General features: G+C 35.4%; 1 protein-coding gene across 1 annotated transcript in view; it reads left to right on the top strand.

Annotated features, from left to right (window-relative positions):
* PPP1R12A (protein phosphatase 1 regulatory subunit 12A) overlaps positions 1–13,869 on the top strand; it is a 166,751-nt gene that overhangs the window by 50,978 nt on the left and 101,904 nt on the right. Inside the window, exon 2 of the mRNA XM_052639588.1 lies at positions 9,789–9,919. Coding sequence (XP_052495548.1) covers positions 9,789–9,919 — 131 coding nt within the window. The remainder of the gene's footprint in view (positions 1–9,788; positions 9,920–13,869) is intronic.

Genomic DNA, 13,869 nt, shown 5'->3' with positions numbered 1-13,869 from the left:
TCCTTTGTAACCTATTGTTGTTAATTTAATTGAATAAAATAATATGTAAGAGCTTTTATTACTTCCCCTGAAACTATTTTCTTACTGGTATATATCCATTGATTAAACACCTTTAGGTCAGTGTGTGATTATGTCTGATACAGGTATTCAACAAAGAAAATAGGTACTTGTAGCTGTGTTTTATCTCCAGCATTCAGACAGTAATGAAACCTAGCAAAAGATTTTCTATAAAAAGTTTTCTTTAACTCATCTCTGCTCACATGCTGACTTTTCCTGTTTTAATGCTGTGCTGCTTTTAAATTGCTTACTGTTTTCCCTTATCTGCTTATCTTACTTTCCTAAGTATATTATAGGCATCCTGAGAACAGTACTCCATGATTATTTGTTTTAGTCCATTAAGAAAAATTTATTAAGTAGCACTGTTAAGTATTGTGGGGTATATAAGATAATTTCTGTTTTTAAAGGATAATAATCCAGTTGTGAGAATACATGGAAAGTAATAAAGACAGCATGTCTGATATAGTACTTAGTACAGTTTTATGTACGTGTACACACAGTAGGTCATAGACACCTACTCATTAAGGAGAGATTAGCATTTTTTTTATTCATTTTACATGTATTGTGTACTTGCTAAATGACAGGCAGTGTTCATAAAGGAATCGAAAAGAATATACTCTCTAGTGCTGGTCTTTGTATCCATCAAAATGAATGGCTCAATGCTTTATGTGTAGTAGGCAGTCAATGAAAGTTATGTGTCAAAGAATAATCCCAAAGTTTAACATTTTATATTCTTTCTTCCCTTGTGGCACTAGTGGTAAAGAACTCACCTGCCTATGCAGGAGACATAAGAGATGCAGGTTCACTCCCTCGGTTGGGAAAATCCCTTGGAGAAGGGCATGGCAACCCACTCCAGTATTCTTGCCTGAAGAATCCCATGAACAGAAGAGCATGGTGGGTTACAGTCCATAGGGTCCACAAAGAGTCTGGACATGACTGAAGTGATTTAGCACAGCATAGACAAGGATTCTAAACTCTAGAAGTGATATTTTTCCCTTATTAAGTCCTCTAATGAAAGTCTTTGGCATCTAAAGATCTAAGTTTAACTTACTGCTTTATAGATCTCAATAAAGGAAATAACACCTATGGAATAAGAATACATACAAGGTGTGTTTTTAAGAACCAAGTATGGTTCCAAGTTTTGGCATTCTCATTCAGATACTTAGTGTAATACGTGTTGGGTGTATGAATGAATGTTTAAGTAGTGCTTGGATTATAGTCAGCGCTCCTCTACATCCAAAGATTCAACCATTCAGGGTTGAAAATCGTTCACAGAAAAATTCCACAAAGTTCCAGAAAATTGAAATTGCCACAAGCTTTCAACTATTTATGTAGCATTTACATTGTATTTACAACCATTTACATTGTATTATGTATTTTAAGTAGCCTAGAGATGATTTAAAGTATACTGGAGGATGTGCACAGGTTATAATCAACTACTACCCTGATTTTATAGTAAGGACTTGAGCATCTGCAGATTTTGGTACCTGCAGGGGGTTCTGGAACCAGTCTCCCACAAATACCAATGGGTGACTATACTTTTGCCCTAGAAACTTTTTTGTCTTGTGGGAGGAGAGGTCTCAAAAAAAAATGTGCATTTTTGTTATAGTCCCTTTGCCTTGTCCAGTTCATTGAATCCACAAATATAAATTGGATCGTCTCCTTGTCAGGCATTGTATCTCCTATGGATATTGTATATACATAAGTCTGAATTTTTCTTTTTTCAAATGAAAAATTTCCCATCATTTAGCCATTGTGTCTAATCTGTTTTGAATTTATTCTTTCATTTTATAATTTGAATGTTATTTATGATAAGACTAGGCCTTTACTTTTACACCTATATCCTATCTGCTTATATAATAAGAAAGGCCAAAAAATAAAGTCATTTAACTAAAATGCAGTGCTGAACTTACTTTCATAATTAAATATAATAATTGAGCTACCCCAGTGTTCATTGCAGCAATAGTTACAGTAGCCAGGACGTGGAAGCAACTTAGATGTCCATTGACGGATGGGTAAAGAGGATGGGGTACATATATGCAAATGGAAAATTACTCAGCCATGAAGAGGAATGAATTTGAGTCAGTTGTAGTGAGGTAGATGAACCTAGAGCCTGTTACACAGAGTGAAGTGAGAAAGAGAAAAGCAAGTATTGTTTATTAATGCATATACATGAAGTCTAGAAAACTGGTACTGATGAACCTAGTAGAGAATGGACTGGGGAAGGTGGGGGTGGGACGAGTTGAGAAAATAGCGTTGACATATATATATACTATCATGTGTAAATAGTGGGAAGTTGCTGTATAACATATGGAGCCCAGCCTAGCACTCTGTGATGACCTGATGACCTTGGAGAGTGGGATGGTGAGGGGAGGGAGGCTCAAGAGGAGGGGATATATATAACTGTGACTGGTGTTGTATGGCAGAAACCAACACAACATTGTAAAGCAATTTTCTACCAATTAAAAAAAGTAAAGAATTAATCTTATTAGTTAAAAAATATAAAACAGGTGATCTCCTAAGATTGTATATGCTCAGTTGTCAGTCTCAATGCAAGACCAAGGTATTTATTTTTTATTGTTAAGGGAGTACTGCTTGGAGCTCTTCATTGTTTTTCTTGTATAAACTACATCTGTAATTCCTCCTTTGATATGTCCAAATTCAGTTTCCTTTAAAATAGAAAGTTTGTTTGGGTGTCTCCAGTTTACTTCCTCTTTATGAACACTCACTGATTTCTATATCACCCTGAATGCTTAGGCCTTGGACTATTTCCTGGTATATCTACAAATTTCTGTTCCCACCAGTTGAGCAGAACTAAGTTTTCCTTACTAAGAGCCATAAAGAGTTATTTCAAGGAAGTGGAAACTGTTTTAGAGGACTTCTGTATTCAGGTTAATTTGTCTTTTGCCTATCATAATTATGTCACTAATGATTAGATGCAAACTGTATTCACTTCATCTAATTATTATAATTATATATTTTTACCCAAGTTGTTGTATTACATTTATACAACCAAATCATTTCCTTTGTTTTACCCTCCTGCACTGTATGTAATTTGTTGGAAGGAGGTTTGAAATCCCAAAAATTTTCTTAGTGAATCTTTTAAAATTTAATCATCTTCATAGAAATATTGGTGGATAGGACTTATACCCAAAGTGGTACGACAAGGAATATTTGACAAGTCCCTATCATTTAACTTTATTTTGTCATTTATAAGGGATGAAATAGTAAGTTTTGGATTAGAATATAAAAAGAGAATAATTTAAATGGTGATGATTTAGCTTTCAGATTATGTGTTGATATAAACAGAATAGCACCTACTATTTGAAAAGTACTGCAGTAAGCAATTTATGTATTAATTCATATACCTCTCATAGTAAACTTTTGAAGTAGGTACTGTTATTGTCCTCATTTTCCAGAGGAATTTGTGGCATACAGGATGTTATGTATATAATTGACTCAACAACAACTAGCCTACTGGCAGAACTGGATTAATCCCAGTGTGGCTCTAGAGTCTGTACATTGAGCAAAACCACCTTCATGAAAAGGAATATAACATGTTAGAATTTATTTCAAATGCCTCTAATTTTGTAATTGTGATTTTACTTAATTGCATTACAGAGTTGCTAAATACATTTGTTTTTATCTCTTCTAGAAATGAAATGCAGTGATTTTCAACTCCCATGCCTAACCCATACATAATGTCTTTAAGGCATGGATTCTGTCTTTTTAGAGCCAATTTTGTGCAGCTATTTATAATTCAGTCCTTTTTTATTAGGTGTTTCAACTTTTTCCTAAAAATGAGTGGGAAACAAAGTTGTCCTTGTGCTAACTTGCTGAGAAAAATAAGTAGGCCCTGTTTTCAATAAAAACAGATGTTTTATGTACTTGAACTAGTTTTTTGAAATTGATTGTAGCTCAAGTTGACAAAGCTGCCTGTACCTGGAATTAAATGACAAAAGTGTCTTCACATAATCATCTGTTACTGGTAATAGCTTGGGATATGTAGAAAAACTTCAGATAAATCATGTCAGATAAGATTTTAGAAGTACAGTTGAGTCACTCTCTTTCTTTCCATGTATGACTTAATATACTGACCATATTTAGTCAACTGTTTAAAGTCAGCAAGTTCTGTATCTCTTAATGTGCTGCATGTGGTAGCTTTTGATTTTCTTAGCAACAATATTTTTATGGGCATGCCTGCCAGTTTCTTGTGTATGCTTTGTAAATGTTCAGGAGAATTCACTGAACAATTTACACCACAAACTTGAGATTCATTTATAATGTATGTCTTATAACAGTGTTTTAGCATTTAATTTATATTTAAACGTTTCAAAAACATGTAAAGAAAGGCAAAAGCGGATTTAATATTACCAGCTTTAGGTATTTTTGTTGATGTTTCTTACATTATGCTGACCTTAAACATTTAAAATCAAAATCAGCAACATTTCATTTATTGAGAAATAACTTTTTATGTTTTTTTCAAAGAGCTAGGGTAGTCACCTTCTCAAAATAGAGAAACTTTAAAAATTAGTCATTTGTTCTGAGACTCTTTTATCTTCGGTGTCAAAGAGTTACTCATAAGATGGCAAATAAGACCCTGTTCTGGATCCCGCCTTTATGTTACACATATGCCCCATATGTGACTCTGTTACTGGATCATCTGTTAAACTCGTGTGTAGAGCCTCCTCCAGGACATATTCCATGATGACAACCATTCTTCCTTTTCTTAGCTTTCATAATAAATATGCAGCCATATATTTATTATATTCCTTTTTATATTATTATTTACTTGTGTATTTGAATGCCATGCTACATGGTAAGCTTCTTGAGAATGCTCTTTAACTGACTGATTAAAATAACACAAATATCTTTGTCTTCCAGGAAGAATATAATGATTATAACTTAATCTTAACCTTTCTTTTAACTATTTTCATAGAAATCACTTCTCTACATTCTCTCCCTGAATGATTCCAAGTTCCATTATTTTAATTATTACCTTAATGCAGGTAATTCCCAAATTATATTTTCATCCCACATTTGTTTTTAAGCTCTAGATTTGCATATCCAGTTGGCCCCTGGAAATGCATGATTAGAAATTCAGCATATCCAAAGCTAAAATCATCTTTCTTCAACTTGTTTTTCAAACCTGTGGTGTTTATGTTCATGAATGACCTCCTCCTGTTCCTCATCCTTCGTATCCAATCTTTAATTAAGCCTTGTACGTTTTGTCCTAAATTTCTCTTTTAATATATATTCATTCTGAATAACTGTTGCTCAGGTCAGGCTCTTCCCTCTTCATACTGTTCCCAGTAATCTTCCTGAAATACTAATCTGATCATGTTAACCCTCTGCTTGTAAACTCTGAATAGCTTTTTCAAACATCATCTTCCTGAAACTTGACAGTGTTTTCCTCTACTTGCCCCTACTGCCTGAATTGAGCCACTATTACTGATATAAATATTCCAGGTTTTCTTGATGAGTAGAATAAAAAGCAGATCAAAAGCTACCTCTAATGTCAAATCCTGTCACCTGTGCCTTAATGTTTAGATCTTTTACCTGCAATATATTCAGACCTTTTAGCACCTAGCCTTATTCTGTTTCATAATTTACAGATATTATATACCTTTTGCATGACTTGCTGTTCTGTTATTCCATGCATTTTTTAAAATCATAGTGCCTTTACTCAGTGATGTTCTAGCTGAATTGAACAACTCCTATGCAATCTTCAAACTGTTGCTTAAATGTATATTCTTATGAGACCTATATGGACCATCTTAATCACAAGATCTTTTTATGTTCCCAAGGATATTTTAGTACTTCCTACCCACTGCTATTATACCCTTTTGTAATTGTTGTTCATGAGCTAGCATTCTATACTAAAGTGATCTTTTCTATTCTTTTGGCATTGGCATATGTACTTTTTAGCATATATAATTTGAAGAGTAGCCAGATACTTAAAAAGAATATGTGAGAATTTGGGTGGCAGGGAGAACTCATAATATTTAAAGGGTTATCAGTTAAAAAAGAGATTCCATTTGATACTTGGAACTGCAGGAGGCAGGAGATAGATAAAGGAAGACATGTTTTAACGTGTACAATTTATTTTTTTATACTATTTATTTTTAAAATTTGTTAATTTTTTAATTGAAGGATAATTGCTTTACAGAATTTTGTTGTTTTCTGTCATACATCAACTTGATAGCATGTACAATTTAGGAAAGGAGAAATGAAATGTTTTATACTGAAGATAATGCACAGTAGGTTTCTAATACATGCTAGTTCTTAATTTTTTTAGCTTTTAAAATTGAAGTATAATTTACATATAATAAAGTATACGGCATATAATTCAGTGAATTTTTACATTTGTACATGTCTATATAAAAATCAGAAAGCTGGGGAACATTTTCAGTCTTCCCAAAAGCTCCCTCATGCTCTTTCCATTGTTTCCCCACAGAGTTAACCATGATTCTGAGCTTTATAACTGGAGATTAGTTTTGCCTGGAAATTCACAGTTTGTATCCTTTGTGTCTGCCTTTTTTCACTCACATATAGTCTGAGAGGATTACATATGTTGTTGAAGGTAGCATTAGTTTGTTCTTTTTTCATTGATGTATAGGATTCTGTTACATGAGTAGAATCTCCCCATATGCACATACATCCCACCCCATTTATTTAACAGTACTATAACTTGAGTAGATATTGTCAAATGGTTTTCTAAAGGGGTTATATAAATTTTACACTTTTACCAGCAGTTTGGTATTTCTCCATATTACAACACAATAGATTTAATATTTTTAAGAACCAAGGCTTAGATTTTCTTTTTATGTAAGCATTGCCTATGATAAACATTTTGAAAATAAATAAAAATTTAAAGAATAAAAATTATTCATTGTCTCACAACCAGTGATAAGGACTATTAATTTTATTGTATATTCTTCTAATCCTTTGTGTCCTTTTTCAGTAAAATTATAATCAGGCAAACTATTTTACATCTTAATAAACTTATATGTTGTGAGCATTTCCCATATCTCTTTAATGTCTTATTTGAAATTTTCTCCATTTTTAAAAAAACAGTCATATTTGTATTAAACACATTTATCAGGTAGGGTTTTATATTTTTATAGCAGTGATAAACATCAGAGGACTGTTCTGGCGCCGATAGGAATTGAGAGGTTGAAAGAGAGAATAGAATTTAGTATCTTTTCCCAAGGAAAATTAATGATTAAACTTATAAATAGGTCTGTATTATTTAAGTAACTGTGAGTCATTAGCTATCTCAAATAACATTTTATAAGCTATTTCCTAATCGAGTAAAATTTGGATGTTTCTTCTCTTGTTATCAGACAGCTGCGATCCTCACATTTCTCCTACCCTTTAATCACTGCTCCTTGAAAAACACAATTCTTTTCCCAAGCAGTGTATTCTCAAACTTTATATGAATATTCCTTATATATTCATTTACCATTTGCTGTATGTACTATTTGGGCACTTTGGGATCTTGCCATCTTGTTCCAAATGGAAGAATCATAAATATATAAGAATGTAAATATGTCAGGGAATTTTAGAGATATGTAACCCATCAAATTCTTTCCTCCACCTGAAAGACAAAGCCCTGAAAGATTAAATTACTTGTTCCCAGCTACAGTATTTATGGCAGAGTCAGAACTGGAGCCTACATCCAACACCTGTCAGAATTTTCCTGCTTCAGGTGTGAAGTACTTTGTCCTTAGTACTTTTCTTGACACTAACTTTGTCTTTTTCCCCCAAGGAAGAAGCTACTAAAAGTATTTTTCTTTGTTTCTGTGATAGGTAAAGGAAAATTGTTTTACTTATACAGCAAACACTTAAGTGCCTGTGATGTGCTGTGCTTAGTCGCTCAGTCGTGTCCGACTCTATGTAACCCCATGAACTGTAGCCCACCAGGCTCCTCTGTCCATGGGGATTCTCCAAGACAAGAATACTGGAGTGGGTTACCATGCCCTCCTCCTAGGGATCTTCCCAACCCAGGAATCGAACCTAGGTCTCCTGGATTGCATGTGGATTCTTTACTAGCTAAGCTACCAGGAAAGCCCTATTTAGTGCCTAGAATGTATGATACCCTGTTTCAGAAACTGCAAACAGATGAGAAATAGTTGATGAAACAGGAACATCTGTCAACATGGTGTTAAGTGTGGAAGGAGCTTATTTTGGGGAATCTGAACATCTGTGATAGAATTTCAGCTCTGTCATTTCCTACCTCTGTGGCTTATTCAACCTACTTAATTAGTCTCTTTGAATCTTAGCTTTCTTGTTCATTTATTCATTTATGGAGCCCTTACCACATGCAGAGAACAATATAAAGTGCTGAGGATACAGCATTATGAAGGACTTCAAAGAAACTTGTTTCTGTGGTTTGTATATATTACTATTTACAATTTGTTGTTTAGTCGCTAAGTCGTGTCTGACTCTTTTGCGACCCCATGGACTATAGCCTACCAGGCCCCTCTGTCCATGGAATTCTCCAGGCAAGAATACTGGAGTGGGTTGCCTTTCTTTCTCTAGGGGCTCTTCCCGACCCAGGGATTGAACCCACGTCTCCTGCATTGACAGGCAGATTCTTTACCACTGAGCCACCAGGGAAGGACTTTATGTATTTATTAATTCATTTTAAACGAGTTAAAGCAGGGCTTTACCTCTGTTAAGTAAATGTCATTTTTAAAGTAACTAATTCGTTTTCTCCTGAAAACTTGAATTTATCATTAGTAATAAATACTTTTAGTTGTTTTGACAGACCTACTTTGCTCATTTTCAAGAAAGTTTCTGCCACAGCCCAAGCTAGACTAACTATAATTTGTCATTTAAGTAAAAATCATATTCCATTGTAGCCTGTATGGGGAAAAAATCTGAAAAAGAGTGGTTCTATGTATAACAGGTGCACTTTGCTGTACCCCTGAAATGAACACAACATTGTAAACATACCCCAACAAAATTATTTTAGAAAATGGTATTCTATGGAAAAAGTGGCTAGATCAGCTTGCAAATTATACAAGTATTTTTCTTCAGGGCAGTCATTATACTTGGAAGAAATCTTGATGCATGCTTCCTATCTTGTTTCACAAAATATTTAAAAGATGTATAGTTGAGTCAAAATTTAATATGATTTATAGTTTTTACTGCATTGTCAAGGACATACATAAGTAAGAATGGCTTGTGGGAAAAAATAAACCTGTGAGTGTATAGCTGTGAATACAGTGACAGTAGAGTGCCTTGGATTGTGCTTAGACACAAGCATGTTCATAACTAACACTTTTGCACCATCAAGTACACATGTCAACATAGTGTAAAGAGGAAATGCCATCTTAGTAGTAGTATAAAAATAGTTTTGATCTTGTCAACTCTCTGAAAGGATCCCTCTTCCCTAAACAGATCACATTTTGGGAACCACTGCTATAGAGTGTATTATTAGTACTTAATTATAATGTTTTGATTGTTTTCATGTTGGCATGTACTTGTTTTTGTCATGGGGTTGGCATAAGAAGTCTAGTTTTATATAGTATTGTTCTGTGTATCTAAGCAAGTGTTATTAAAATTTATAGTACCATTTACCTGCTTGATAGAAATACAGTCAAGATAGCAGCAGACTGCCTTTTAGAAAGTATTTGTTATGAAAGCTCCAGGATAGTAATTTTATTCTGTTGATGTGTATTGATTCAGAGTTTTTCTGATCCTGCTTTCTGTTCTGTTTTTAGGCTTGCATTGATGACAATGTCGATATGGTGAAGTTTCTGGTAGAAAATGGAGCGAATATTAACCAACCTGATAATGAAGGCTGGATACCTCTGCATGCAGCTGCTTCCTGTGGATACCTCGACATTGCAGAGTAAGCCAGTGCTGTGCTCATTTTCATCCAAACACTGTTTTAGAGACTTGAGATTTTATGGAAATTGTTATAGATAAATGAGAAAACTGTTATATTACCTTAATTGATGAAAATTATTCTTCCCAGGAAGGAGAATAAGTGGGTTGTGGGAATCCAGATATTGTCTCTTGGTGTGAGGTCATCTTCTTGTCTCCCTCCTGTCTTTGACTTTGATACTTGGAACTGATAAGAGTAATTCTCTTGAGTACATGTAGAGTATTGTCAGATGACTCAAGGTTAATATTAGGTTGGTGCGAAAGTAATTGTAGGTTTGCATTGTTGAATTTTGCTCTTTAATATTGGAATACATTCTTAAATAAATGTGGTTATACATCATTTTAATGCACATTTCTTGCTATATGTTTTTTTGCTAGTGACTTATTACTTGCTATTTATTTTATATTTATTTTAGACTAGGGAAATTATGTTAGACAAAAAGCAAATTTGAGCGATTTCTCTTTGGAACTTTCTAAGTTCCAAATGCATCGTAAAACAGTGGAGACAACTCACAGCATCAGCAATGCATTTGGCCCAGGAACTGCTAACCAATGTACAATGCAGTGGTGGTTCAAGAAGTTTTGCAAAGGAAATAATAGCCTTGAAGATAGGGAACACAGTGGCTGGTCATTGGAAGCTGACAACAACCAATTTGAGAGCAGTCACCAAAGCTGATCCTCTTACAACTACACAAAAAGTTGCCGAAGAATTCAGCATCAACAATTCTACAGTAATTTGGCATTTGAAGCAAATTCAGTTCAGTTCAGTCGTTCAGTTGTGTCTGACTCTTTGCGACCCTGTGGACTGTAGCACGCCAGGCTTCTCTGCCCATCACCAACTCCCTGAGCTTGCTCAAATCCATTGAGTCATTGATGCCTGCCATCCAGCCATCTCATCCCCTGTCATCCTCTTCTCCTCCTGCCTTCAGTCTTTCCCAGCATCAGGGTCTTTTCGAATGAGTCAGTTCTTCACATCAGGTGGCCAGAGTATTAGAGCTTCAGCTTAAAGCAAAGTGGAAAGGCAGAAAAGCTCAGTAAGCAGGTGCCTCATGAGCCAAACGCAAATGAAAAAAATCATCGTAATCCCCTACCATTGCAGCAAAAAAGAATAAAATACTTAGGAAAAACCTGCCTAAGGAGACAAAAGAGCTGTGTATAGAAAACTGTGAGACACTGATGAAAGAAATCAAAGATGACATAAACAGATAGAGAGATATTCCATGCTCTTGTGTTGGAAGAATCAATATTGTGAAAATGACTATAGTATCAAATTCTGTCTGCAAATTCATTGTTATCCCTATCAAATTACCAATAGCATTTTTCACAGAACTAGAACAAAAAATCTCACAATTCATATGGAAACACAGAAGACTCCCAAATAACCAAAGCAATCTTGAGAAAGAAGAATGGAGCTGGTGGAATCAACCTTTCTGATTCTAGACTATACTACAAAGCTACAGTCATCAAGACACACTGATCCTGGCACAAAAACAGAAATATAGACCAATGGAACAAGATAGAAAGCCCAGAGATAAACCCACACAGCTATGGCAAAAGAGGCAAGAATATACAATGGGGCAAAGATAAACTCTTCATTAAGTGGTGCTGGGAAAACTGGACAGCTACGTGTAAAAGAATGCCATACACAAAGATAAAGATGGAATAAAGACCTAAATGTAAGACCAGAAACTATAAAACTCTTAAGAGGAAAACTTAGAACAGTCTATGACATAAATCACAGCAAGATCTTCTATGACCAACTTCCTAGAGTAATGGAAATAAAAACGAAAATAAACAAGTGGGACCTAATTAAACGTAAAAGCTTTTGCACAGCAGAGGAAACTACAAACAAGGTGAAAAGACAACCCTCAGAATGGGAAAAAATAATAGCAAATGAAACAACTGACAAAAGATTAATTTCCAGAATATACAAGCAGCTCATACAATTCAATACTAGAAAAACAAACAATCAAATCAAAAAGTGGGCAAAAGATTTAAACAGACGTTTCTCCAAAGAAGACATGCAGATGGCTAATAAACACATGAAAAGTTGCTCAACATTGCTCATTATTAGAGAAATGCAGATCAAAACTACAATGAGATACCACCTCATACCAGTCAAAATGGCCATCATCAAAAAATGTACAAACAGTAAATACTGGAGAGGTATGGAGAAAAGGGAATACTCTTGCAGTGTTGTTGGGAATGTAAATTGATATAGCCACTATGGAGATCAGTATGGAGAGTCCTTAAAAAACTAGGAATAAAACTACCATATGGCAGAATAATCCCAGTGGTGGTGGTGGTGGTGGTGTTCAGTCACTAAAGCGTGTCTTAATCTCTGCAACCCCATGGACTGCAGCACACCAGGCTTCCCTGTCTATTACCAACTCCTGGAGCTTGCTCAAACTCATGTCCTTCAAGTTGGTGATGCCGTCCAACCGTCTCATCTTTTGATGTCCCTCTTTCCTGCCTTCAGTCTTTCCCAGAATCAGAGTCTTTTCCAGTGAGTCATTTCTTCACATCAGGTGGCTAGGTGGCTAAAGTATTGACTAGTTTGATCTCCTTGCAGTCCAAGGGACTCTATTTGCTCACATCAAAGCTTAGCAACTAAAAAGTATTGAATATGATAGTACTACTCTGAGAGTCCAGCTCTCACATCCATACATGACTACTGGAAAAACCATTTCCTTGACTAGACGGACCGTTGTTGGCAAAGTAATATCTCTGCTTTTTCCAGTAGTCATGTATGGATGTGAGAATTGGACTATAAAGAAAGCTGAGTGCCGAAGAATTGATGCTTTTGAACTGTGGTTTTGGAGAAGACTCTTGAGAGTCCCTTGGACTGCAAGGAGATCCAACCAGTCCATTCTAAAGGAGATCAGTCCTGGGTGTTCACTGGAAGGACTGATGTTGAAGCTGAAACTCCAGTACTTTGGCCACCTGATGCGAAGAGCTGACTCATTTGCAAAGACCCTGATACTGGGAAAGATTGAAGGTGAGAGGAGAAGGGGACGACAGAGGAGGAGATGGTTGGATGGCATCAGTGACTCAATGGACATGAGTTTGGGTAAACTCCGGGAGTTGATGATGGACAGGGAAGCCTAGCATGCTGCAGTCTTCGGGGTCGCAAAGAGTGGGACGCGACTGAGCGACTGAAGTGAACTGACTGACTGACTCTGGGAGTCTCTTTTAGTAATTCTTCATATTTTTCTTTCTTTGTTCATTTCATGCACGTGTATACCCCAGCCCATCCTCCCACCCTCCATCCCCTCAGCCATGTGTATTGGAGATACAGTATAGGAGTTGAAGGGAAAGGTAGTGTTTGGTGAAATGAAAAGTGCTTTAGGAGTTAGAAGAGCTGAACTATTTGAGTTTCATTACTGACTCTAATACTCAGTGCACAACATCTTTTGACAGTTTGTTTCCCCTTTCTGGGCTTTGATTTCTTTATGTATAAAACAAAGGAGTCTCCCTGCCATTGTAAGACAGTACTGGTTATTCATAATTTTAATCATGATTTTCAAGTTTTTTTTTCCTTTCTATTCTTTTCATGCTCAAGAAAAGGCTTGGATTTCATCTTCATGAAGAAAAATAGCTAATGTGTATTTATCTTCAGCTGTCCTTAAATATTTGGTATGTAGGCTCTGGAGTCAACTAATGTGAATTATGAATGCTTCCTCAGCCAATCTCTAAGGGTATGACCTTGGGCAAGTTGCTTAGTGTTAATAATCTTCAATTTTCTCCTCTATAGAAAGGGATTAATATTTTCTAGGTTTGTTGTGAGGGTTAACTGATGTAACCCACCAAGCAGAGTTCCTGAAATACTCCATATGTATTAACTTTTGACCATTATCTTATTTATCTTTTCTGGGAAAATGAAAACTCAATTTCTTTCTTCATATGTTTAATCCT

The sequence above is a fragment of the Budorcas taxicolor genome, chromosome 5 (genome assembly GCF_023091745.1).
Source record: "Budorcas taxicolor isolate Tak-1 chromosome 5, Takin1.1, whole genome shotgun sequence".
In the NCBI taxonomy this organism is placed as follows: domain Eukaryota; kingdom Metazoa; phylum Chordata; class Mammalia; order Artiodactyla; family Bovidae; genus Budorcas; species Budorcas taxicolor.
The sequence above is the reverse complement of the archived record's forward strand: the minus strand, read 5'-3'. Positions and strand labels throughout refer to the sequence as shown.